The 27770-nt window shown below is 51.0% G+C and overlaps 1 protein-coding gene across 2 annotated transcripts in view; it reads right to left on the bottom strand.

Moving 5' to 3' along the window:
- SLC27A4 (solute carrier family 27 member 4) overlaps window positions 1–27770 on the bottom strand; it is a 127939-nt gene that overhangs the window by 69612 nt on the left and 30557 nt on the right. For both annotated transcript variants that reach the window (XM_086924924.1, XM_086924925.1), the window contains exons 4-6: window positions 16807–16965; window positions 2935–3004; window positions 2091–2182 (exon numbers count right to left, since the gene is read on the bottom strand). In XM_086924924.1, coding sequence (XP_086781050.1) covers window positions 2091–2182; window positions 2935–3004; window positions 16807–16965 — 321 coding nt within the window. The remainder of the gene's footprint in view (window positions 1–2090; window positions 2183–2934; window positions 3005–16806; window positions 16966–27770) is intronic.

Here is a 27770-nt window from a genome sequence, read left to right as displayed (position 1 = left end):
CCGGCCACTAGCCACGTGGTCAGCGGCCATCTTGGCGACGAAACCGACGAACTACACAGCGGGTCTGGTTGCTCCAGACTCACCCAAGCTCCTGTGAAAAGGAGCACTCGCTCTGACCTTGCTGGTCCGAGTGTTAAGCCTTTTTCGATTCCTGCATGGCTTGCATTAGCCAAGGCCTGTTTGCTCCGATCAGGTCGCCGACACCGCCAACAGCGAGAAGCCTGCGTGGGACAGCTCGTGACCGACTCCTGGACGTCCTCGACCCCCGGTGTCCACGTGGCTGCAGAGAGAAGCTACACGACAACGCCTGTTTGCACCCGACATCGCCTGGTTCCAATCTGGTTCCACGGTAGTCACTGGCTAGTGACTTTGAACACTGTCCCCTCTGCTTTCAGGTCTTCACAACTTCAGATCCATCCTTGGAACCACCGGAACTCTTCACATCGAGCCGCCTGCAGCATCTTCAGCTCCAAGCACCATCGACCAGCGTGACGAAACCCGACACTACTTCGACCCTGTGCACCCGCTTCCTGTGGGTGAGGTAACTCAGCTCCGCCGGTGTTCCTACACTGGTACACATCTCAAGGGCCTGCGTCTTAAATTTCAGCGTTCTAGGTCACTCGGAAGGTTCCTAACTATCTAACTTTGTACTTTTTACGCACCATAGACTTTACATTGGAAAGTGCGTGCACTTTGAACACTGCACCCGAGTCCCGCGGGCCTTTCCCGACTTAATCATTGATAGTCTCGAATAGCTCCAGCGATTCCCAAGGCCATAGGCCTGTTCCCATTCCGATTGGTATCTCTTATACCACTTTCTTAGTATATGGTTTAGGTGGCCCCTAGGGCTCATCCATATTGTGCAACTTTTGTGTATTTTAAACTGTCTTGTGATTTAACGCTTGTGCTTCTGTGCTCATAAAGAGACCAGGAGATATTTTTAGTTAATAAATCAATATATATTTTCAATATATATCTGTGTGGTGTCCCTTTCATTTGGTATTCAAGGGGGTTGTGTATGGTATTACAGCTGGCTTCACATGCCTTTCAGAGTTTAGCCTAAGACTGCTTTGTCCACGTTACCACTAGGATAACTGGTCTACAAGGTTGAATTACAACCAATCATCATAAGGGTTGCTTGGCATGGTACAAAGTGATCACTAGAATTAGTGAGCATTATATACCAGGCCAACTTCTCACACCCAACACATACACCCAGGAAACAAGTCAACATTCCAGACACTACATTTCAACTCTTGCTCAACTGGATTGAAACAAATAGCACAAAGCAGGCAGACTTGAGCACAAATACAGTCATATGCGCATTTGCTACAAGAGTAGTAGAGCAGAGACATCCTGTGACCCTCACAGGAACAGAAAAAAGTGAAGGCCTTTTAGTGACCCATCCCAGCAGTTCACCACATACCCAAGCACCATCATTTTAGTGGATAATGGATTTTGTGGTTGCTGTTACGCAGCAAATCTGTAAACCAAACCCTCAAAGCATAATCATCAGTCCCAACCTGTTGAGAATGAACAAGCCAAACTTGACACACCGTAGTGGCATCATTCCTTCTACGCAGTGTTTTAAAAGACTCCAAACCTGTCATAGCACTAGGTAACTGCGTAGGCATCACCAGCCTCTTTCACGGCTTGTTCCAGTCACATTCAGGCGAAACAAACCCCCCTCAAGATGTCCATTATGGTACAATTAAGTCTTTCGACCAGGCCATTTATTTCAGGGTGATACAATGATGATACTCAATGCTCAAAGCTGTTTCTATTAAAGAGGAGCTGTCAACTATTATCCTTTAGAATAGACGGTGGAAAATAATTTATTTTAGAAAACACCAATCATAAAATTACTGGCTTTCCATCTGGTTATCCTTGCTAACTGCAGCCAAAGTCGCACACCCCAAGGCACACATGACAACCTCATACAGGAGCTCTCTCGACACAATAGCACTTACCGTGGTCTCGCCATCACTCACCACAAAACCACAGTACCTGTCAATTTGGAAAGGAGCCTGCCTGCCTACCTACCCAACGATTGAACAGCAAAAGCACCTCTGATGTTAGGCTGCACTTACCCGCTGAGTGATACAGAGGGAGGCAGTCGTACACCACGTCATCAGACCTCATCCCAAATCCATAGTACACCAGAGCAGCCATGCGATAATACCTGCAGCCAAAGGGAGGAGAAGGAGTCAGCAAGCGGATGGTGACAGAAGTAATAATGTACTGTAGAGAGAAGAGCGAAGGACTGAGACCGAAGAGAGAAGAGTGCTTCTGGAAGAAAGAGCGAGAGAGGCAACAAGGAGACAGACAAAGAGCCTGGGAAGGTAAAATGAGTGAACCCGCCAGAGATAGACCAGGGCGGTAGCCTTAGATAAAGAAGGTCAGAGAGGCAAAGATGAAGTAGGGAAGTGACAACTATAGACAGAGAGGGAGAGAGTGCTCAAGATGAGGTAGAAAAAAGAGTGGCAGCCTTAGACAGACAAGATGAGGTAGAAAAGACTGACAGCTGTAAATAGAGGGAGAGAGGTCACGATAAGGCAGATAAGAAAGACAGCTGCAGACAGATTCCATGATGAGGTAGATAAGAGTGACAGCCATAGACAGATGGAGAGATGTCACGATGAGAGTAGATAAAAGAGACAGTTGTGTAGAGAGAGGCCACAATTAGGTGGGAAAGAGTTACAGCTGAGAACGAGACAAAAGAATCGATAGGAGTGACCGACCCCTCACCTTCACTCTTAAATACCACCTACACACACTCTTCCTGGCTCCACGCGAGTACTTTTAATCCCCAGCAGTTTTTTCTTTCACACCAACTGCACCGATGCTCTCCTAAACCAGGCTCATGCATCGATGACCCCTTCCACCCTGTGCCCAGCCCCCGCTTCTCTCCACAACCCCCAGTCACATGCTCACCTGCTGTGCACCACTATGGCAGCTTTGGGCATCCCAGTTGTGCCGGAGGTGTAGATATAGAACAGCTTGTCTGCAAACAAAACAAAAGTGTCAGTACATATCACTCACAGTACCAAACACTACGCAAATCCCATCCCCTTGTGGTCTGTTATTATTATAATTATTATTATAATTAAGTTTCTAAAGCGCTCAGCTACCCGTAGGTTTCCCGGCGCTAAAACCAAAAGGTGAGGGGGGAAAGTCAGAAGAGAATTATTAGATGTTGAATAGCCAGGTTTTTACCTGTCTGCGGAACCTAAGGTAGTTGGATTCAGTTCGTGTCTTATGGGGGAGAGAGTTCCAGAGTGAGGGGGCCAGCCAGGCAAAAGATCGGCCACCCATTCTGGCTTTTTTAATTCTAGGAACTGAAAGTAAGTGTTGGTTAGAAGATCGTAAATTGCGAGGGGGATGGTATAGTTGTGCCAAGGGGTTGAGATAAGGTGGAGCTAGACCAGAATTTATTCTGTGAATGATGCAAAGGGCCTTAAATTTTGTCCGATTTTCAATTCGGAGCCAGTGCAGGGAGCGAAGGGCATTGGAGGTTGAGGAAATGTTAGGTAATTTGCAGAGGAGTCGCACAGCCATGTTCTGGACTGTCTGCAATTTACGCGTCACCTCTTTACTGGCTCCCAGAAGAAGGATATTCCCGTAGTCCAGTCTCGAGGTGATAAGGGCCTGGACCACAGTTTTCTGAGTGTCCAATGGAAGCATCCAAATGATTTTTCGCAACCATTTGATGATAGTGATGCAAGTGGATGAAGTTTTGACCACATGGTTCTTCATAGATAGTTGATCGTCAAAAATGACACCGAGGTTGCGAGCTGTTTTGGATGGGGTAGGTAAAGGGCCCATTTGAACAGGCCATTGCCGAGGTCCCCATAAGGTGGTGTTGTGACCGAACAGAAGAACCTCTGTTTTTCCCCCGTTTAGTTGCAGTTTATTGTCCAACATCCAGGCTGCGATGTTGCTCAGTCCTGTACAGAGGGAAGAGGAGGGGGAGTGAGAGTCAGAGGAAAGGGAGTAGATAACCTGGGTATCATCGGCGTACGAGTAAATAGTGAGCCCAGCTTGCTCAGCAATAGTAGCCAAAGGTCTGACGTACAAATTGAATAGCAAGGGGCTCAAGATGGAACCCTGCGGCACCCCGTACGCCGATGTGAAGGTTTGAGAAGCAGAGGACGAGGAGAAAAATTGAAAGGTGCGATCTGAAAGAAAGCTAACAAACCAGTTGAGAGCTGTGCCGATGATCCCAGATGATCTGAGGGCATTGATAAGGATGGGATGGGAAACCGTATCAAATGCGGCACTCAGATCAAGTAAAATGAGTGCCACGGTTTCCCCCTTATCAACTCGGCATCGGATGTTTTCGGAGACCCCTAGCAGAGTGGATTCAGTCGAGAAGCCACGTCTGAACCCGGATTGAGATGGATGTAATAATCCACTTGCTTCAACGTGGGTTGACAGTTGGGAGTTGATGTGTTTTTCCATGATTTTAGAAAGCACCGGAAGAAGTGAGATTGGGCGAAAATTAGATGGAATGCTAGGGTCTGCATTAGTCTTTTTTAACAGGGGCAATATCATTGCATGTTTCCATGCAGGGGGTACTGAAGCTGTTTTAAGGGAGGTATTGAGAAGATCTACAATAAGTGCCTGTGCCTATATGGGGCCCTGTGTGCTTGACACAGCTCTGTATGGTGTCCTGTGTGCCTGACACAGCTCTGTACGGTGTCCTGTGTGCCTGACACAGCTCTGTACGGTGTCCTGTGTGCCTGACACAGCTCTGTACGGTGTCCACGTGCCTGACACAGCTTTGTATGGGGTCCTGTGTGCTTGACACAGGTCTGTATGGTATCCTGTGTGCCTGACACAGCTCTGTACGGTGTCCTGTGTGCCTGACACAGCTCTGTACGGTGTCCTCTGTGCCTGACACAGCTTTGTATGGGGTCCTGTGTGCTTGACACAGGTCTGTATGGTGCCCTGTGTGCTTGACACAGCTCTGTACGGTGTCCTGTGTGCCTGACACAGCTCTGTACGGTGTCCTGTGTGCCTGACACAGCTCTGTACGGTGTCCTCTGTGCCTGACACAGCTTTGTATGGGGTCCTGTGTGCTTGACACAGGTCTGTATGGTATCCTGTGTGCCTGACACAGCTTTGTACGGTGTCCTGTGTGCCTGTCACAGCTCTGTACGGTGTCCTCTGTGCCTGACACAGCTTTGTACGGTGTCCTGTGGGCCTGACACAGCTCTGTACGGTGTCCTGTGTGCTTGAAACAGGTCTGTATGGTATCCTGTGTGCTTAAATAAAAATGGTTTCAGCTTCTTTTTAAACAGAATGGGATCTTATATGTTCTGAATATCCAAATAATGGACGGAGCATCTGAACCAATCTTTTGACTGGGTGTGAGTGTTTGTACCGCTTTTGGCCGCCATAAGTGTGGCAGGGTATGCTCAGACGTGAGTCCCTTGTTCATTTTGCCACTGGATTCAAGCAAGCCGGGCTGAAGACGACTGGAATGCCAGAAACCGGTCCTCGGAAGCTTGATTCCGGTCCAGGGAAGACATGGCTTGGCAGTTCGGGCTGGATTGTTCCCATGAGGCACAGGGTCAGACTGATTTGCATATAGCCATGTCTGAACTGGGGTGGCAGAGTGGGCTAAAGAACGGTGATGGATTAAACCCATATCTTTTGACTGGGTGTGAGTATTTGATTAATTCAGATGCTCCGTCCATTACCACCCCCTTTTGTACCGCTATTGGATATTCAGAACATATAAGATCCCATTCTGTTTAAAAAGAAGCTGAAACCATTTTTATTCGCATAAATTGGTCTTGTGACTCCTCATGGTTCATGTTGGGACACTCCTTGTAGTAGCCGTGCACGCTACAAATGGAAATAACATAACATGTTTGAGGTTATAGCAGCTAAGCAGATCTACCACAGGAGAAGAGGCCGAGTTCATGAACTCCTCCAGGGGGAGGAACCTGTGACTGGGAAACAAGTCTCCCATGTAGTGAAACTGTTCACATGGCATCACAGGGAGGAGAGCTGAATAAGAATAGATGATGGGCAGTTCCAGCCTGCATCGCAAACTGGAGGCAAGCTCCACTGAGGTCCGCCAGCCGCTACAGCGCCCACCCAGGGCTTCTGATCTTATGAATCTCTCCGTCTAGACGGTGTGAAGAAGTCGGCTCTAAGCACCCATACTTGGAATGAATGCACAGGGCACAGTAGTATGGTTACTCGTAGCTGGCCCAGCCCACGGGCACGCTGTCCCTCTGCCCCTTTTATTAGCAGGGTCACCTGAGGGGTGATGCCTGTGATGGTTGGGTGTAGAGTGTAGGTACAGCACTCCTGGAACACTGGAACATGTCCAGCAGGACACTACATCCCTCCCAAACTTTACTGAAAAGCAGATGAATAAATCCAACCTGTGGAAAAAAACAAAAATAACACAGCAGCACTGAGTCTCTTCGGGCCGTCTGCTAGGCAGTGCTGGATCTCTTGACCACATGCCCATGAGGTTTTAATCCACCTCAGCGATGTCATTCAGACCGGCCTGGACTCATGGTGTTAGTAATTACATAATTCAATGTGGGCTGTATCCAGAGCGAGGGTTTTGTCCACTGTGGAGATCTCGTTGAAGGCGCCCAGGCTCATGAATGTTCAACCCACAAAGACTGGAGGACGAAATGGAGGGATGGATGGAGGTCTTCCTTGAAGGGCTTGCTGCTTCCCAGTGCCCAGTGGTGGGGCAGCTTCAGACTTCCCTCTCACAGGAACTTCCTTGAGACCCTTTCAGCCGGGCTACCACAGGACTGTGTGGACTCTACAGGCCTCTCATAGGCTGCGCGAAGGCATCACTGAGGAACTGCCGACAGGATCACATCCAAGTCGCTCTATCAGCCACAAACGGTGGTGGTCTCAGAGTCTGCGTGCTCCGGCCATTAGGACTAAGGTGCACGGGCCTCCAACAGATAGTCTCTGGGTGACCAGTCTCTGTCCATGACCTCAGCGCTTCCTGGTGCCTGTTTTGTAGATGCATCTTTCTTGCTGGGATTTCCTCACTTTGGAAATCCTTTGAGGCCCTTGCCCTAGATTGCTAATAATATATGTATGGTCAATCCATAAGGAGGACTCTTGTAAGGAGCTTCCTAGTTGATCTCAAACGTGACAGACATTGGCTATCTGAGGTCTGCCATCATTTTGTGTCCAATATTGGTGCTTTGATGAAGTATCCTGGCACCGAAGAATTTGCCTAAAGTAGTGCGGCAAAGAAACATGTTGGCGTTGGAAGTGGTGCGCATGAATAGCAACCTTTCCATTTTAACTTGATTAAAAGCACTCAGTAAATAGTAAAGAGTTTGCTTGGGAGAGTGTCTTTTTCTCGATTTTACTCACAGTGGGTCACACCGGTTGATGTGATCGTGTTATGTTATGTTATGTTAAAAAAATTTGTAGGGCGCAGCTAACACCATTAGGTTTCTTGGCGCCAAAGAGGAGAGAGCAGATGAAGAAGCAACAGAGGACGTTATTGGTAGGATTCAGTGAAAAGAAAAGTTTTGAGAGAGGATCGAAATTTGGGATACAAAGTGGACAGTCTGAGGGGCAGGGGGAGAGAATTCCAAAGGGTGGGGGCCAGATAGGAAAACTTAAGCCCACCGTGTTTCTTCCTCTTGTATCTGGGAATAGATAACAAGGCCATTTGGGAAGACCGGAGAGTGCGAGGGGGAACATAGGGTTGGAGGAGGGTAGAAATGAAGTGGGGGCCCTGACCGGCAAGGGCCTTGAAAATGATGCAGCCCAACTTGAACCTGCAGCGGGCGGCCACCGGGAGCCAATGGAGGCTCTTCAGAAGGGGACGAACATGCTGATCTCTTGGGAGAGAGTGTATCAGGCGGGCAGCCTGATTCTGAATGAGCTGGAGCCGCCTGAGCTGGTAGGCTGGAATGCCAACGTAAAGTGCATTGGCATAATCAAGCCTTGATATCACTAGCGCTAGCAAAGCTAGGGTAAGGGCCTCGACAGTAAGTAGCCGGGAGATTTTCCTAATTTTCCTCAGTTGGAAATGACTGGAGGAGACTACCGCACTGATCTGGGGCGTCATGGAAAGGTCACTGCTGATGACGACTCCCAGGCTTTTGGCACGGTTGGCGGGGCAAGGTGGGCTGCCAAGGCTGACCGGCCAGAAGGAGGAGTCCCAGGGGTTGGAAGGGCCACCGACAAGAACCAGCTCGGTCTTGTCGGGGTTGAGCTTCAGATGGTTTGAGCTCATCCAATTGCTGATAAAGCAGAGGGTGTTTTGAAAAGTAGAGATGGAGTCAGCAGAGGAATCGATGTTGAAAATCAGTTGTATGTCATCAGCGTAGTTGAACGCTGTGACATTGAACTGCCGGAGGGCACGGATAAGTGGGGAGAGATACAAATTAAAAAGGAGGGGGGACAGGGAAGAACCCTGCGGGACACCACAGGTAAGTTTGACCTGAGAAGCAGAGAACTGGGATAGTCTGACAGCTTGGTGGCGATGAGTCAGAAAGGAGCGGACCCAGTCCAGGGCGGTATCCTGGATGCCAGCCTCCCTGACACGGTCGACCAAAATATCATGGTCGACCGTGTCAAAGGCGGCCGACAGATCCAGGAGAACCAGGGCCTGACAGATGTTTCCGTCCGCTCCCCTGCGCAGTTCCTCCATGACAGAAAGGATGACGGCTTCTGTAGAGTGCGCGGGTCTAAATCCAGCCTGCTGGGGGTCCAAGACACCGGAATCTTCCACAAAGGAACTAAGAATCTGAGTGACGTGCGATTCTAGAACTTTGCTAAGGAAGGGGAGAAGGGAGAGGGGATCTCCTTTCACTTCGCTGACGGGTATCCTGGCGCCAGAAGGAATATACAGATGAAAAAGAACAATACAGCAGGGTTTGTGTCAGATGGAGAGACACAACGTTTGATGAGCCTGGGGTCGAACTTTAGGTTTTGGCAAAGAGCCATGTCTTTAGACTCTTTCTAAATTCCAGCAGGTTGTCGATCAGTCTAATCTTTTGAGGCAGCTCGTTCCACAGCCTTGATGCTGAGGTGCAGAAAGCTCTACCACCTAGCCTTGACTTCCTAATCCTGGTGGTTGCTGCCAGCCCCAAGCTAGAGGAGCGCAGTGACCTAGCAGGTTTGTACCAGGTGAGCCTTTCCTGTAATGGAATAGGTCCCGTGTTGTGTAGTACTCTATGAACAATACAGAGAGATTTAGAAGCAACTCTGCTCCCAATTGGCAACCAGTGTAGTTCTCTGAGTGCCAATGTTGTAGAAGAGCTACGGGGTCTGTTTAGAGCTAGCTTGGCCGCCATAGGTTGAACTCTCTGGAGCCCCTGTAAGATGTAAAAGGGGGCTCCCAGGTATAGAGAGTTACAGGAGTCCAATCTTGCCATGATCACACTTCTGACCACCAGTGATCTGGTCGCATCGGGTAGAAGAGGCAAGATCTGTCTGAGCGCTCTCAGTAGGCCGCAGCAAACACTGATGGTTTTGTTTGTCTGTGAGGTCAATTGGAGATCGTCATCCAACATAACTCCCAGGTTCCGCACGGTCTTTACTGGGATACAGGGCTCTGTTCCCGGTACTAGCCGGATCTCACAGGATGGCTGCTGGCTCATTTTCGGTGTTTGGCAATAGACTACCTCAGTCTTCCCCTCATTTATTTGAAGGGAATTTATTTTCAGCCACTTGGCGACCTTACTCATACAATTCTAGAAGGTCTCCATGGTCACTGCCTGCTTTCCCTCTAAGGAGAACACCAATTGGGTATCATCGGCGTAGTTAACCAGATCAATCCCAAATGACTTTATCATAGGGATCAGAGGCTGTAGATATAAATTAAAAAGAATCGGGCTAATCGAGGAGCCCTGTGGTACTCCGTGACCAACCCGGGACTTGGGGGAGGTGAAAGGGGCCAGGGTCACTACCTGCTGTCTTCCCATCAGATAGGATTGGAGCCATTTTAGAGCCCTGCCCTTCACGCCCAGTCTCTCCAGTCTGTGCACCAGGACTGCATGGCTGACCGCGTCGAATGCGGCCGACATATCCAACAGTACTAGTACTGAGGAATTGCCACGGTCAGCTCGCATTCGAAGAGTGTCCAACACGGTCGCCAGTGCAGTTTCTGTTCCATGTCCTGGGCGGAAGCCAAACTGGTCCTTGTCCAGTAGGCAATTATCTTCCAAGTAGCCTGACAGGGACCTGCTGACTAATTTTTCTATGATCTTTATCGGATAGGGTAGGAGCGATATAGGTCTGAAGTGTGCTGGGAAAGTGGGATCTAGTGACGGCTTTTTGAGCAGGGGGGTGACCACTGCCTGCTTCCATACCTCCGGCACTACGCCTTCCTCCAGAGACTGATAACAGATCTGATACATCTGGGGGAACAGCTCTGATCCGTATTCCTTCCAGATCTTATGTGGAAGAGGATCTAACGGGGACCCAGATGACACACTTTGTGCCAGGCTCACATTGGTTCACATATTCGTGCCTGTGTTCTGCACTAAGTTTAAGGTGGAAAGGAGCTCAATGCTCCATTTTGAGAGGACTGTCTGTTGAAAAAAATGATCTTTTTAAAGAAAGGCGTATAAACGTGTAGTGACTCTACCTCATAAGAGAGAAAAGGGAGGAGTGCATAAATTTAGTAAAAAACAGTGCTTCACACACGTTTAATAAAGTTTTGAAATAGGAAACGCCTCAGAAACCAGGTTTTGTTGTTTGTGATGAATTTTGAGTGGGGGGCAGCCTGGTTTTCTTTTCCCTCTGTTGCGCCTCCTACGGAGCCAGAGATGCTTGGTTAACCTCTGGTTGGTTTACATGCAGGTGGCTCCCTCTGGTGACGCGATGCTTCTTAAGTGGTTCCGGTGATGCACCTGGTAATGATGACGATCCTTCCAGCTGGTGATGGCTGCTTGGAGCAAGGGTGACTGGAGGGACTTTGTTGCCATTTGCAGTTCTTTTTCAGCATGGGCAGTTGCAAGCAGTGGAGCCATCGATGCCAAGCAGGGGTGCCATCGATGCGAGGCAGTGGAGCCATCGATGCCAGGCAGGGGTGCCATCGATGCGAGGCAGTGGAGCCATCGATGCCAGGCAGGGGTGCCATCGATGCCAAGCAGGGGTACCATCGATGCCAAGAAGGGGTACCACCGATGCCAAGCAGGGGTACCATCGATGCCAAGAAGGGGTACCATCGATGCCAAGAAGGGGTGCCAGATGCCAAGAAGGTGTGCCATCGATGCCAAGCAGGGGTGCCATCGATACCAGGCAGGGGTGCCATCGATGCCAGGCAGGGGTGCCATCGATGCCAGGCAGGGGTGCCATCGATGCCAAGCAGGCGGTGACATGTGATGGATGGTCGCACTGTGTCATCGATGCCAAGCAGGGGTGCCATCGATGCCAAATGTATTTGAGCTTATATAGCGCACAGCTACCCGCAGTGGGTTTCCCGGCGCTTGCTTAGGGAACCCGTCCTGGTATTCCCCTGTGAGATAACCCCGGCAGGGTATCCACAAGGTGAAAGCCAGGCACCCCGCCGCGAGGGGCCGTTGTGGAGATTAAGCAAGCTATTGCCCAGAGTCGCAGAGTGTGAACCCGTGAGTCGAGAAGGCACCGGAGCGAGAATTATCGAGTCCGTGGAATTTTTAGCCCAAGACCCGCCGAGGCAGGGAATTGAACCCTGGTCCAGGGCCGATCTCAGCTTCCGGGTCTGCCGCCTCTAACCCCTGAGCCACACTTCTCCAAGAAGGGGTGCCATCGATGCCAGGCAGGGGTGCCATCGATGCCAAGCAGGGGTGCCATCGATGCCAAGCAGGGGTGCCATCGATGCCAAGCAGGAGTGCCATCGATGCCAAGCAGGGGTGCCAGATGCCAAGCAGGGGTGCCATCGATGCCAAGAAGGGGTGCCAGATGCCAAGAAGGGGTGCCATCGATGCCAAGAAGGGGTACCATCAATGCCAAGAAGGGGTGCCAGATGCCAAGAAGGGGTGCCAGATGCCAAGAAGGGGTGCCATCGATGCCAAGCAGGGGTGCCATCGATGCCAAGAAGGGGTGCCATCGATGCCAAGCAGGGGTGCCATCGATGCCAAGCAGGGGTGCCATCGATGCCAGGCAGGGGTGCCATCGATGCCAAGAAGGGGTACCATCGATGCCAAGAAGGGGTGCCATCGATGCCAAGCAGGGGTGCCATCGATGCCAAGCAGGGGTGCCAGATGCCAAGCAGGGGTGCCAGATGCCAAGCAGGGGTGCCATCGATGCCAAGAAGGGGTACCATCAATGCCAAGAAGGGGTGCCAGATGCCAAGAAGGGGTGCCAGATGCCAAGAAGGGGTGCCATCAATGCCAAGAAGGGGTGCCACCGATGCCAAGAAGGGGTGCCATCGATGCCAAGCAGGGGTGCCATCGATGCCAAGCAGGGGTGCCATCGATGCCAAGCAGGGGTGCCATCGATGCCAAGCAGGGGTGCCATCGATGCCAAGCAGGGGTGCCATCGATGCCAGGCAGGGGTGACATCGATGCCAAGCAGGGGTGCCATCGATGCCAAGCAGGGGTGCCATCGATGCCAAGCAGGGGTGCCATCGATGCCAGGCAGGGGTGACATCGATGCCAAGCAGGCTGTGACATGTGATGGATGGTCGCACTATGAAGCTTGGGCCTGGACGTGGTTGACGCTTGACGGCTACTTACATGTGGCACTGCAGGAATAGTCAGCAACCCCGGCAGCTTCCCTAACGCTGCCAGTCTAGTGGGGCATCGGCGACTTCGGTGGGGTGCAAAGAAGCATCATGCAGTAGCGCTGCAGCAGTCTGTGAGGCCCAGAAAGTGGTTTGAAGGGCTCACGGCCCCTGTAGGGAGTGCAGGTGGCCATCTGGCTGTCAGCATGAGCGGAAGACGACAGTTCCAGGCCCCCAGCACGTGGGGTCATGTGGGGCCAGCAGACTGCCGAGGGATGATGCAGCTCCTTACTAACGCCGGTCAGCTTTACTTCTCTGCTGGTGCACTCGTGGCACTCCTATCAGTGGGCACGGCTCTTGCAGCGCAGGATGCGGGGCGGCCTCCATGTTTTGGGCCGTGGTGGCAGCAGGGAGCTCTCCCCTCTGGCTGCAGCTTCTGAATCTGGGTCTTCCCTCTTCACTGATGCAGCCAGGCTGAGAATGCCAGGGTGGGCTTTCCGTGCTGCTGATGCGGGCTCACTCCGGTCACACCAAAGGAAGGGGATCTGCGCTAGGGGATGCGGCACCTGTGGGCACTCGGGCTGCCAGAGAAGCAGGAGGAAATTCCTCAACGAGCCTTTTATGTGCCCGGAGTACCACAATAAGCCTTTTATGTGCCCGGAGTACCACAATAAGCCTTTTATGTGCCCTGTGTACCACAATAAGCCTTTTATGTGCCCTGTGTACCACAATAAGCCTTTTATGTGCCCTGTGTACCACAATAAGCCTTTTATGTGCCCTGTGTACCACAATAAGCCTTTTATGTGCCCTGTGTACCACAATAAACCTTTTATGTGCCCGGAGTACCACAATAAGCCTTTTATGTGCCCGGAGTACCACAATAAGCCTTTTATGTGCCCGTAGTACCACAATAAGCCTTTTATGTGCCCGGAGTACCACAATAAGCCTTTTATGTGCCCGGAGTACCACAATAAGCCTTTTATGTGCCCCGAGTACCACAATAAGCCTTTTATGTGCCCCGAATACCACAATAAGCCTTTTATGTGCCCTGTGTACCACAATAAGCCTTTTATGTGCCCTGTGTACCACAATAAACCTTTTATGTGCCCTGTGTACCACAATAAACCTTTTATGTGCCCTGTGTACCACAATAAGCCTTTTATGTGCCCTGAGTACCACAATAAGCTTTTTATGTGCCCTGTGTACCACAATAAGCCTTTTATGTGCCCTGTGTACCACAATAAACCTTTTATGTGCCTTGTGTACCTCATGGATCTGAGGGTACCCAGTTTACCCCACAGTGCCCTAGAAATCCTGTGTACCTCAAACTTTTTTTTTGTTAAATCTGTTTATTGTTATTTGTAAATTCAACAATACAATAGGCACTTCTTTACAATCAGATTGGCACTTCGGTTATTCACGGGTATTATTACATCAACATTGTGGTTCATCAAGGGCGTTATGACAATACATTTAAAGTAGTTCTTGAACAGGATACAAGCGCCCAGGTGTGCCTTCCGATTAGGGAACAGGAGTTAACGCTTCACCCCTCTACAAGGGAAAGGACAAGCTTTGCATATCCATCCCAACCCCAAATGATCAGCATACGCAATAGAACAAAACAACTAACTACGACACCGTCACATAATTACATTACCGTTTGCCCCAATTCTCGACCCTTCCAGCCCAAACCCCCCCCCACCTCCTATGTTCCCACCCATTTGACTCGCACAGCTTTTCACCAGGTGTTGCCTCGTCGCTGCATCGCGCAGCGCACCAGAGGATATGTCTGACGTGGTGCTCTCTGTGCCCCGCCCCTCTCGCCTGTTGAGTCAGCCTAGTGTCCCGCCGTCCCCTCCTCCACAGCGTCTCCTGCCTCCTGCAGAGTGTTTAACATGTGTTCCCATCTCTCTGCCATAGGCTCCTTACGGAGACCCATAGTTTCCTCCCTCCGGATGGCTGTCCATTCCGCTCGAGCCCATGACGAGAGAGACAGGAACCCCGCTCTAGTGTTGGGTGGGTCCCTCGCCTTCCATCTCCTAGTGAGGAGTCGTACTGCCGTCACCATCCCCAGGTCGAGGAATCTGGATGACGCTTTGTCCTTAGGCGGCCTTTTGAAATGGTGTAGAAGATACTCCGGCCAATCGCAAGGGATGATGCGGCCGGTGCTCCGTGTAAGTAGTGCGTGAATGTCTGTGTACCTCAAACTTTTAAGGTGCCCTGTGTACCTCAATGAGCCTTTTTATGTACCCTGTGTACCTCTTGAGCTCTGTACATGTCACATTTGTGTTCCAAGTGACCCTTCTGATGTTGCCTTTCGTGGAGTTCCCTCCAGCATAAACACAAGTGTTGTATCCTGTGTATTCTGCAATGCATTCTTCCCTAGTGCTCTGCTCCTTGCTGCTCAACCAGTGTGTGAGGTCATTACACTGCTGAGAGAGTTTGTGATTGGATGAGCGCGGAGAGTGTTTGTGATTGGATAAGTAAACAGTTGGAGTGAGTGGGCCAAGCAGCAAGGGTGCTGCTCCTGATGGGGTTTACTTATCGCACATATCTGTACCAACAACCTTCTCCATCCCTCCCAGTCGGGCTTTCGGGCTTTGCACTCCACCGAAATCGGCTCTACTGTACTCCACAGAGATCATCAGGAAGCATGTGGACGAAGGACAGACAGCGACCTTAATTCTTTTAGACTGGAGTGCCGCGTTTGACACTGTTGCCCACCATACCTTACTTCATGATCTAGCGAGAGGGGGTGCAACGGACGGAGCACTAAAGTGGATGGAATCCTTTTTATCGAAGCGTAACTTCACTGTTATGCAGGGCAGCTTCTATACTAGAAACATCAAGCTGACCCAGGGGGTGCCTCAGGGCTCTATTTTGAGCCCTACTTTATTCAATCTCTATGTCGCCCTCTTAGCTAAAATCGCAGATACATTTTGGATTAATGCCCTGTCTCTTTGACCCAGGCCCAGGCTGGTGCTGCCTCCAATTTTGTATCCTGCCTTCAAGAACTGGCGGGCTGGATGGCAAACACCTGCCGGAGGTTGAATGGCAGTAAAACCGAGGTACTGGTGATAGGCAAAGCCCCATCAGTATGGTCCTCGGCGTGGTGGCCCCAGTCACTGGGCCCCACCCCCATACCTTGCGAACAAGCCAAGAATCTTGGGATTTGGGTGGATAACAAGTTGTCCTTCGACTACCACATCGGGCGGGTGGCAGGCGCCTGCTTTGGTATTCTGAGGAGACTTCGGAAAACCCTTGACGCCCTCCCCACGGGATCGAGGAAAATTCTTGTTCATGCGCTGGTAACCTCCAACCTGGACTACGGCAATCTTCTGTATCTGGGTGCTACGGTCAGATGCCTGCGGCGCCTGCAATGCATTCAAAATGCAGCAGCAAGATTAATTCTCATGCTCCGTAAGAGTGCTCCAGTGACAAGTGCGCTGGCTTCCGTGCACTGGTTCCCTATCAGGGAAAGAGTAAAATTCAAGGCTGTGTGTGTGAGCCATCGAATTTTACAAAGAAAAGGACCCGCATACTTGTATGGTTTTTTAACGCCCTATGCACCTACTAGATTGCCACGGTCCAGGGGAACAGGCAGGGTGCAGGTCCCCAAAATTAAAAGAGCCAGGATGGGTGGACGATCGTTTTGTTATCTAGCGGCCCAGATGTGGAATTCGCTTCCTCAGGCACTCCGGCTGGGGTGTTCTGAATCCATCTGTAGGAAAGGTCTGAAGACGCACTTATTTCCAGCTTCTTAATTATTGCCAGTTTTTTGGTGGCTGCTGCTGTGTCCTTTCTTTGATACCGCAGCGCGGGGCACACTGGCCTCAGTGTAACCAGGCGCTTTACAAATGTAAATGTAACTATTATTATTATTTTTATTATTATTAACAGCTTACTTACCATCTTACCGGTTACCTGGAACTGACTGTAATTGAGTCTTAATAAACCTCTTCTTATAACTTACACTCTTGGATTACCTGGCTACGATTACTTTACTCAGTTCACAACAATAATATTACATTTTTATTTGTAAAACGCAGGTTCTCCCCAGAGTATCTTGCTGCCGAATAATGGTACTCATTTTATTGACCTCAGAAGGATGAAAGGCTGAGTGGACCCTCACATACTCTCACCTGAGAATCCCTTGTTGGCCGGGGTAGGAGGGTGCCTGGAAGCGCTCTCCAGCAATGGATTTAGACACTCTGTGCCAGGGGGCAGCGACACTGGAGCACAATCGCCAGAGCAGAAGAGCCGGACAGACTTCCCAATCATCGGATGGACGTCGTTCATGGCTGTGGAGAGAGGACAGTGTGAGACGTCTTACTTAAACTCCACCTCCACTTACCTCGTGAGCTTGTGACCCGAGGAGATATTATTGTAGGTCTGTAGAATGCTGCAGCACGAGGCACTTGAACACTTCAATAAAGAACCACCTACAAGTATGAATTCAAGGTCCAACTTGATTTCTTATATCAAAGCTCATAATGTACTAGACCCTCCTTAGGTCGGTCTTGCTCAAAGCCTGGAATTCAATGTCCCTGATACAGCCTATTATGTATACTTCTGGGGATCAAACTCTACTCTAAATGCTTAACAATGCAGTTGTGTTCATGATGGAGCAGTCACTGTCATGAAGAACATACCTGTGAGCATTATATGTACTGATGCAGTCTTAAGAGCTGAAACGTGTCGGTGATCAGTTTCGAAGATCACACAAGCAGCAATTTTACTAGAAAGACACTGACATGAGGAACCAAAGGAAAACACACTGGACGAGACGAAGCAAAGGATTACACCCTGGACAAACTAAACCACTGCACATGACAAAGCAGAGGGTTACACACTGGACATGACAAACCAAAGGGTTACACACTGGACATGACAAACTAGAGTGTTATACACTGGACAAGACTAACCAAAAGATTACTACCACACAGGATTGATACAGGTGAATGTGCCTCTCAGAACACGTGTTTCAGCTGCCACAACAAACGACAGCATAACAATAACAGGGATGAGTGGGAGTCAGGACTGGTGAAAGCACACAGGAGGTTGATAGTCGAAGGCCGGAATATATTGGACCCGTTTGTGGAGGTCTTAAATGACACGACAAGTCACCGCTCACAAGTTACCCTGAAAGCGCAGGGTTTTTGTTCAGTCTCAACCCCAGATGTTGTATTTTTTTATACCTCAATAGTCCGCACCAGTGGATCTCCCAGGGTGAAGGCCAGACTGTAGTCTTGAAGAGGTCCTGACTGACCCTTGCACCAAAACATCTGTCTTGTTAGCAGTTAACTTGAGAAACATTATTTCTCATCACCTCAAGAAGGCTAGAATCACTTCCAAACAGTACGAATGGAGAAGCGTGCACCAGTCAGAGCAGATCTGGGTCCATGCAGCAGAAGAACTGGAAGTTAAAGCAGACGAACACAGAACGCAGGCGAGGAATGTCTTCAGGGACGGGAGGACGCCGAGGGAATACCACAAGAACGGAGCAGCTCACAGAGAGAAATAGAAGGGAGGAGAACATCTCTGAAGGAACCCGAAAGAAAGACAGCAGTATCCAGGGTGAAAACCGAAGAAAGGAAGTCAGCTGATTAGACATAGAATAGATGGATTTAAAGCTGCCATCTGGCCCTGAATGAACAAGGGTCGCAGGGATCTCCGATCATCGGCAGACCATGGAGACAGAACGGGCCTGTTTGCAACGGAGAACAGGGACAATCTAGGAGATCTTTTCCTAGGGTCCTGAGACAGTCAGCAGTTACTGGTCACAGTCCCAAGCAGGTGCTGCTACGTCCTACTGGTGTCTCAGAGCTGCAATGCTATGGCTCTCCACCTGGAAAACCAAGGTCATCCCTTCATGCGCTAAGCTGTCTCAGGGTTGAGAGATGTGAGCAGTCAAGCCTTGGTCGACACGAGGAGCGGGTCAGCACATTAAATCATATCAGGGTTAATCAACTGCTGTATATTTTAAGAAGACAATACCTTTATTAACCGGTATTTAAAAGAGCTGTGAAGAATGGGGCGTATTTTATGGTGCGGTTGGGCAACCTCACCGCGCCGTACACCTACCAACCCCTCTAGGACCAGTAGGGTGCAGCAGGGCAGTCTTTCGGTCCTTCTAGTCCAGGCAAGATCTGAATTGTAGCTGCCAAAGGTGCCCATTTATGTTCATAAAGTGCCCTCAGGTTAGGCACGGTCAGTATCCAATGGGCTACTAGTTTTCCTCCTTCCAGAAGATCACTTCCTGAGAAGTGTGGCATCTGTCTGTCCTAAGATGCACCATTCTGCCCACTCCAAGCATGGTAGATCCCCTCTTCCGGTGTCCAAACCTCCGCAGTCCAACCAATATGTGGCGCTACCAAGGGGAATACCGGCCCCTGGAAAAGTGTTTTGGCAACTGGTTTGCCCGTCCCTTTCCCTAGTGCCAGGCTGTCGACCTAGACAAGGTAGGCAGCCCCTCTTCCAAGTGTTACCCATTTGCCCTTCAAAGGTGGCTTCCCCTCTAAAGCTTGCCTTTTGGGCCAGCACCTATGTGGATTTTTGTGGGAGTGAGGGAACACCTCTCTCCAGTGCAGGTTTCCACTGTCCGCCTTTCTTGGGAGTCATTAGCTTGTCTGCCCATGAGTGCAGAAAGCTGCCTTAGGCACAGGTTCAGGGCACAGGAAATTAAAAGTAACAAAATGTCAATTTTGCAAAAGTTGCCCACTGCAACTTGTTGCATTAATTTCGACTGGAGGATCGAGTTAGGCCTAATGTAACGAGTGGTTTGATACCTGGGAGTATCAGCTTTACTAGCACCATCCAGGAGGACGCATAGCGGAGGGGTCAGCACGTGTCCCTGTACTGGATAAATTAATGTAGCAGCCAAGTCTTTCCACAATAAAAAACAGTTTTGCGTTCGTACTGCCGGAACATGTCAAATAAATGTCCTGCTTGTGAAATATGATGCACGCTGCCTTGGGGCGACTTATACACGTTTATTATTTTATTATTTATGCGTTTTATATAGCGCTGGCTAGACCCGTAGGTATCAGAGCGCTTTACATGAGGATCAACAATGTTACAACAATGATAACGATTACACGTCACATCAAATATATTCGACACCTGAAAGAGCGAGAGGGAGAGTAGAAAGGGGGAGGGGGAGGGGGGAGGAAGAGGGGGTGGAGGTATGAGAGATGAAGGGACAGTCTGCCCAATGACTGACTAGGGAGGTGACCACCGAGGAGGGGATCCACGGCCGGTCATCCTTCTAGCTCTGATGGTAGCTCCATCTGGCACTGGTCAGATAGATAGATAGGAAGATAGGAGACATTACCGATGGAGGCTTGGCTTTGCGATTGGTTTAAAAGGCAAGGTCGGGTTAGCAAAACGACTCTTCCAGTCTGCAGTGGTGGACTGGGTGGCTCGTTTTAACCGTGTCACACCCAGGACGACACAACCAGTGGTGCAATCCCGGAGGGGACCCGCTATCTTCACTGGGTGCCATATACTAGAGCCTTACAGTGGCTATACCCAATGGGCATAGGCTAACTTACCTGTAACATATACGTTTTGGGGTCAGGGCATTGGCACGGAGGTCTGGTGAGCAGGCCTCAGGGCACTCGGAGTCAAATAAACAGAAGCACCACGAACAAAACCTGGGGGTGACCATCCAAAGAGGGGTTCCCTCATAAGATCAGCCATAACTAGCTTTGCTAAACAGAAGCTAGGTTAGGTAATGCGTCTTTGAGTGACAGGAAAGTGCACTAGGGAGGCGGTTTTAAGTGGCGAAGTTACTTGAAGTGGGCAGAGGGGTTCCAGCGGACCCACAATAGGCGAGCTGCGGCAAAACATGAAACTGAGAATCTTAGATCCCAACACAGGTTTAATATTACGCAAGACTCTCTATGGCTATGCAGGGTAAAAATGTTCAAACTTTAATTACAAGTTGACTAGAAGGTAAGCCGAACCCGGTTTGGAGTCTGTGGAGAGTAATCGATTCCAGGGATAACAAAGTGAACTTGGTCTTTAGCTGGATTAAGCACCAAGGTTCACAGATGATTGGCAGGTAGTGTGTATCTCTGATCGGACTGCAGTTAAGAAAGCCTGTGGGCTGTGTAAGTTGTCACTCCAAAAGGGTGCTGTGACGGCAATACTGTGCACCATACAAACATCCCCCAATCCAGATTTGATACCTTTAAAGTGTTCGCCAAGGCTTAGCATTTAAAGAGGTCCGTGCAAATGTCTGATCATATTCAGCACTTTGTGTATACTCTGGCCCCAAGACATGTTACAGATGACTTCAGTTAAGCAAAACATTCCCTGCCCTATAGCCAAAGCATCTAAGCTGGCCGTGGAAGCCGTCATCTAACAAGTGTGCTGCTGTCCCCATAGTTGGGGACACAAGGTATTTAGGCTCAAAAAGGCTACAATGCATTAAGAACAGCTGGTGTGCCCATTATTCAAGATAAAGACAGGTATCTTACTTATTGTTCCCCCATCGCCACCCACTTGTCTGCTCCATGGTACACTTTACCAGAAGTTGGGAAGTGCACGACTGCCCCGGAAGGGGACATCAGCATGGTGTCACAACAGCTAACATTTGCAGTCCGAAGGTGGGGGGCTGGCATGCAATATGACCATACACGTCCCGAAGGGTACACTTCCAGGAACACACAAATAGAGTGTGTTATTTAGAAGGGGGTTGCCTGGGTTTGCCATTCCAAAGAGGTGTGTGCAGCGATTCCAAGGAGGGGGAGAAAGATGGGTTTGGTGCATCGATGCCATCCGTTACTAGAACACAGAGCGCATTCAACTTTGGAAGGAGCAGGTACATTTCCACTGCTGGTGCGGGACACGGGTATCAGTTTAAACCCCAATTTTGGGACTAAGCAAGTAACAAATGAACAAGGGCTTAGTCAGTCCTATATGTAAAGCACTCAGTGCGCAATGGATTTAATCAGACATAGCCAGGGTTACGAAGAGCAGTGGTCTTGCATTCCTGTTTGGGTTTGAATTCTGGCCTTGGTGCTCCGGTACAGGAGGGGGCGCGGGCAAAGAGAAGGGTCTGGTGATGGCCACAAACAATAACTTGGTAACAAATGCACGGTTGGCCTGGTTGGCCATCTCCAATACGTTTTGCAGCATGTTCTGCAATCCGTGATTGGGCGGCGAGGGGTAATGTACAACCCAGCAACACCTAACAAGAAGGCGCTTATTGGCGCAGTGCACCATAGGGATTGCACCCTGAACTCCGGTTAAAGAGCAGTTGCTTCACTTCTGGGCAGGCCATGGAGCATGCCGACGGATGGGTAAATATAACTGTAGTAAAAAGCCAAGCACAAGCAGGAGGGCTTGATTCAAATGTATTCAAAAGCAAATGAGCAGGCTTGGTAAAAAAGGCGGGTCTCTTGAGTGCATACGCCGCAAGGTTCCCCCTATGGGGATGGGGAACACCAGCAGACGGGTAACCTGTCAGAGGTTGATGGGAATTGTACAGCTAGAAGGACTGGTACCCACATGCAGGGGGTTATGGAACCGGCCATGGTGGGGAGGGGGCCCTGGATATGATGGCGGCCACATCCAGGGCTTTGACCAAGTTACAGGGCGATCTGGAGGCTGATTGGTACGCGGGGTACCCTTTCAGGAGCATAATAAGGGAGCCTGATGCCAAAATCCCAGGAGTCTTTACGGCAGGACCCTGGTTGAAAGTGACGGTGCGCAGCTAGTCCTTCGGGTGGTTGTAAGCCTGAGCAACTGGGGTCTTGCGCTTGCCTGGTTACGCTCCACCCCTAAAAGGCGTGAGTAAAAGGTATGGACTGTTGGTCCATGATATGTAATGGTAAATGGTACATAAATGTTAGCACCGATTGGATTGGCCACGGTGCAGTTTGGCTCATCAGGTGGGCAGGGCAGCTTAGGTGAGTCATCGCTGCCAGCCCTTGGATCGCCCGTAAGTTAACCCACCAAGTTGGCATACTTCTTGTATGTAACAAACCTGTAGCAAACTTTCTCCAACAAACAACGTGAACAAAACATAAGATGTGAATTTCGCACACCGTTGTTCTCAAATGTCAGGTCTCGTTAAGTGGGTAGGAAGCACACAAGTGTTTGGGAAAACAGTTAATTCTAGTGACAGGAAGAGTATCACATATATGAGTGAGTAAGTATGAGTCCTAGTAAAGGGATTATTGTTTACACTGCTCGTAATGATTCTGCAATTACATCAGAGAGAACATAAGTAGGGAGAACACTCTAGATGAACACTTCTGTATCACACAATCCTCGTTTATGGAGCTTAGACGTTGTATAAAGAAATATTCATGTGCCCTGGTTCTCATTTATTGAACAGTGGGACAGACATCAATGAAGCCACATTTTGGCAGGCACAATCCCTGAAATATGGAGGGCATTGTGACATTGCTGTGCTCCGAGCATATTTACTTTGTGTTTTGTTTCTCTGGTTGCCTTAGTCAAGATATTGATTTTACTAATACTATGCAGTGTAGAGGAATGGGAGTTGGGGAGCGTGGCCAATGGGTTAAGATGGCGGACGCTTCAGCTTGAAGCTCTGACTCCCTGACCCTTCATCCGACATATGTCCTAGTCTGCAGTGACTCTACGATGCCATCCTGGAGTTTGCAGAAAGCCCGAGGATCCCCAGTGTGCCCCACTGGCTACCTGCCTTGCAGGGTGTCGTGCAAACGTACCAGTAAAGATCTAGACACTGACTGGCATGGACCTGCTTCACGAAGCGCCAATGGGAGCTGGTGACGGGCGCGATCCAACACCCAGATTATCTACCATCACGCTCGTGCAGTCGACTACCGCCCTGGAATTACGAGCATTACAGGGGACAGACACCCATGCCATTCCCAGAGACACTGCGGAGCCCTGGTAATTTTGACTCGGCATGAGCTTGGGCACTTGCCGGGGGCCCTGCATGATAGGGCCCCGTTCAGTGGCCCTGTGAGAGCGAAGCAGTCTGTCTGTGTAACTGGATGGGCTGACTGAAATTAGATACGTGGCCTGCTATATGGACGGTTCATCTGCTGCTAGCTGTCTCCCCTCCGAGTGAACTCCAGCTGAGAGTGTGGTGTATCGCTGGCGTGGACCCTGCTGTCGGGACGACACAGGGTGCTGTGATGTGATAGCTGCCCCGCTGAACTGTGGTGGCTGTCCCGGAGGGTGGTGGCACTTGAGGTGAGTCCTAGCTGGTAGACCGCATTTTAAACAATGGCTACGCACCTTTTAAACAATGGCTACTAGAAAAGACGTCCTCCAAACTTCACTTTGCACAAACACCCGTGTTAGTGCAAAATATGGGCCAGTCTGCTTGACGTGGACATCGGTCTCAACAATTTGAATTAGTCTCACCAGAAAACAACCCTGCGAGTGGTCCATGCGAGCAGCCCGCCTCTCTTTCCGTCTTTCATTTAGTTGCTTCCCTGGGAAATGGATTAAAAAAAACAGAGGCCCGCGAGTGGTGCGCGCCACAGCAAAACATGTGGTTTCGATTGTCGCGCCCGTGCCTGGGTACGATAATTGAAACCACATGGCCTTTGGTGCGCATAATAGACACCAATAGGCCATGGGCGGAGCTATGCGCCCGCCTTTGGCCTATTGCGTGCTGTCTTTGTAAAAAAAACATGCACGCAAAGGCCAATAGCGGGACACAAAAGGAAATGCACATGCACAAGCGTGTGCGATTCCTAGGTCAGTGCTGGAACCCCGTTTTTCACCTACTAAATATCTCGTGCTGCACGAGCAGTGCTGTGCACTGCACCGCTAGACCTAAAAAACTAGAGACAAGCCATGGAAAATGAAAGGACTATGGCGCTGAGAGAAGAGCGTCCTCAAGAACAGGCCCCCCCGAATTCAGACACACCAGGATTAATCCTGTGAAGAATCCCCTGGTCTTCAATGTAGAAAGTAATTCCCATGAGACGGTCCTGCCTTGTACTCTGCAGTGAAATCCAGTCACTGCAGGGACACCGAGCACCACCGAAGCAGGGGGGTCTTTTCAAGGGGCTGAACCCCGAGGTTGCAGCACCCGGGTAGGAGTTTGAACAGCTCTTGCCCAGGCTGATCCCAAGGCGGTCCATGCTCAATCGCCCAAATGAACCTCCAAGAAGAGAGGCATACTGTCTAGCTCAGGACCTTGGGTGAAGACAATACCAATTCACGGATTGGTGTCCAGAAACAGAACAAGGGCTTTCAATCAATCAATCAATCAGTGACACTTATAAAGCGCGCTACATACCCGTAGGGTCTCAAGGCGCTGGGGGGGGGGGTGCCGCTACTGCTCGAACAGCCAGGTCTTCAGCTTCTTCCTGAAGGAGAGGTGGTCTTGGGTCAGGCGCAGGTCGGGAGGGAGGGAGTTCCAGGTCTTGGCGGCCAGGTAGGAGAAGGACCTTCCTCCTGTAGTCGCTCTTCGGATGCGGGGGACGGCGGCGAGGGCGTGGTTGGCTGATCGGAGGTGGCGTTTGGGAGCGTAGAAGTTGAGTCGGCTGTTGAGGTAGCTCGGGCCTTGGTCGTGTAGGGCTTTGTGTGCGTGGGTGAGGAGGCGGAAGGTGATTCTTTTGTTGACGGGGAGCCAGTGAAGGTCTCTCAGATGTCCGGAGATGTGGCTGGTTCGTGGGATGTCGAGGATGAGTCTGGCTGAGGCGTTCTGGATCCGCTGGAGTCTCTTCTGGAGCTTGGCGGTGGTGCCGGCGTAGAGGGCGTTGCCGTAGTCCAGTCGGCTGGTGACGAGGGCCTGGGTGACGGTCTTCCTGGTCTCGTGGGGATCCACCAGAAGATCTTCCGTAGCATGCGTAGGATGTTGAAGCACGCCGAGGAGACGTTGTTGACTTGCCTGGTCATGGAGAGGGAGGAGTCCAGGATGAAGCCCAGGTTGCGTGCGTGGTCTGTCGGTTTGGGTGCGGTGCCCAGGGCGGGAGGCCACCAGGAGTCGTCCCAGGCGGAGGGCGAGGAGCCCAGGATGAGGACCTCCGTCTTGTCCGAGTTCAGTTTCAGGCGGCTGGTCGTCATCCACTCGGCCACCTCTTTCATCCCTTCGTGCAGGTTGGCTCTGGCGGCGGCGGGGTCGTTGGTCAGGGAGAGGATCAGCTGGGTGTCGTCCGCGTAGGAGATTATGCTGAGGTTGTGTTTGCGTACGATGGCCGCGAGGGGGCTCATGTAGACGTTGAAGAGGGTGGGGCTCAGAGATGATCCTTGAGGGACGCCGCAGATGACTTCGGAGGCCTCTGACTTGAACGGTGGTAGGCGGACTCTCTGTGTTCTTCCGTCGAGGAAGGAGATGATCCATTCCAGCGCCTTGTCCTGGATTCCGATGTTGCTGAGGCGCCGTACTAGGGTGCGGTGGCAGACCGTGTCGAATGCCGCGGAGAGGTCTAGGAGGATGAGGGCCACTGTTTCTCCATTGTCCATCAGGGCTCGGATGTCATCGGTGGCGGCGATGAGGGCGGTCTCGGTGCTGTGATTGGCTCGGAAGCCGGACTGTGAGGGGTCGAGGGATCCGTTCGTCTCGAGGAAGGCGGCCATCTGCTTGTTGACGGTCTTCTCGATGACTTTAGCTGGAAACGGGAGGAGCGAGATGGGGCGGTAGTTCTTGAGGTCGGTGGGGTCTGCTGTTGGTTTCTTGAGTAGAGCGCTGAGTTCGGCGTGTTTCCAGCTCTCAGGGAAGATGGTGGTGTCGAAGGATGTGTTGATGATGTCTCGCAAGTGGGGTGCGATGACAGCGTCGGCCTTGTTGAAGACGTGGTGAGGGCAGGGGTCGGTCGGTGATCCGGAGTGGATGGAGTTCATCGTGCGGATGGTGTCTTCGGTGCTGATCGGGGTCCAGGCGTGGAGGGTGGTGGTGGGGGGTGGTTGTTCGGTCATGGTGTGCGTTGGTTGGTTGTTGAAGCTGTTGTGTATGTCCGCGATCTTGTTGTGGAAGTATGAGGCGAGGGAGTTGCAGAGGTCTTGCGATGGGGTGATGTCGTTGTTTCCTGCGCTGGGGTTGGAAAGCTCTTTCACGATGTTGAAGAGTTCCTTGCAGTTGTGTGCGTTGTTGTCCAACCGGTCCTTGAAAGCTGTTGTCTTGGAGGCGCGGATCAGCTGGTGGTGTTTCCGGGTGGCAAGTTTGAAGGAGGTCCTGTTGTCCGGTGTCGGTTCCCTTCTCCAGACTTTCTCGAGGGCTCGGCAGTTCTTCTTGGAGCTCTTGAGTTCGTCGGTGAACCATGGGGCCTTCTTGCTGCCGGGTCTGCTAGGCGGGGTCTTCAGTGGGGCGAGTTCGTCCGCGCAGTTGCTTATCCACTTCGTGAGGTTGTCGGCGGCCTGGCTGGGGTTCGCTGAGCTGGCAGGAGGGTGCTGGCTCAGGGAGGTGGCGAGCTGGTCTGCTGTGATCTTGTTCCAGCTTCTGCGGGCGGCCTGTTGCTGGTGTTGGTGGGTCGTCGTTCTCTTGAAGGTGAAGTGGACGCAGCTGTGGTCCGTCCATTGAAGCTCTGTGGCGTGGCTGAAGTCGATGTCTGTGCTGGAAGAGAAGACTGCGTCGAGTGTGTGTCCGGCGAGGTGGGTGGGGGTGGACACCAGTTGCTTGAGTCCAAGGTTGGCGAGGTTGTCGAGCAGGGTGCTGGTGTTGCGGTCGTTGTTGTTCTCCAGATGGAAGTTGAGGTCTCCCAGGAGGATGTAGTCAGCGGAGGGGAGGGCATGCGGGCTGACTAAGTCGGCGATGTCCTCGCTGAATTGAGTGCGTGGTCCCAGAGGTCGGTAGATCAGTGTGCCTCTGAGGGTGGTGTTCGGGTTGGTGTGGATCTGGAAATGCAGGTGTTCGGCGCTGGTCAGGGTGTTGTCGGTGCTGGTCGTGAGACGGATGGTGTTCCTGTGGATGATGGCGATGCCTCCTCCCATCTGGTTGGCGTTTCGGTCCCTCCGGACGATCTTGTAGCCCTCTGGGATAGCGATGGCGATGTCGCGAGCTGAAGAGGCGTTCATCCAGGTCTCCGTGAGGAAGGCAACATCAGGGGCTGTGGTGTCTAGAAGGTTCCAGAGTTCGATGGCGTGTCTGTGGACGGAGCGGGTGTTGAGCAGGATGCACTTGAGGTGGGTGCTGCTGGTGTTCGAC

Source organism: Lissotriton vulgaris, chromosome 5 (assembly GCF_964263255.1).
Source record: "Lissotriton vulgaris chromosome 5, aLisVul1.2, whole genome shotgun sequence".
NCBI classification, from domain to species: domain Eukaryota; kingdom Metazoa; phylum Chordata; class Amphibia; order Caudata; family Salamandridae; genus Lissotriton; species Lissotriton vulgaris.
This window is presented reverse-complemented; position numbering and strand designations above follow the sequence as displayed.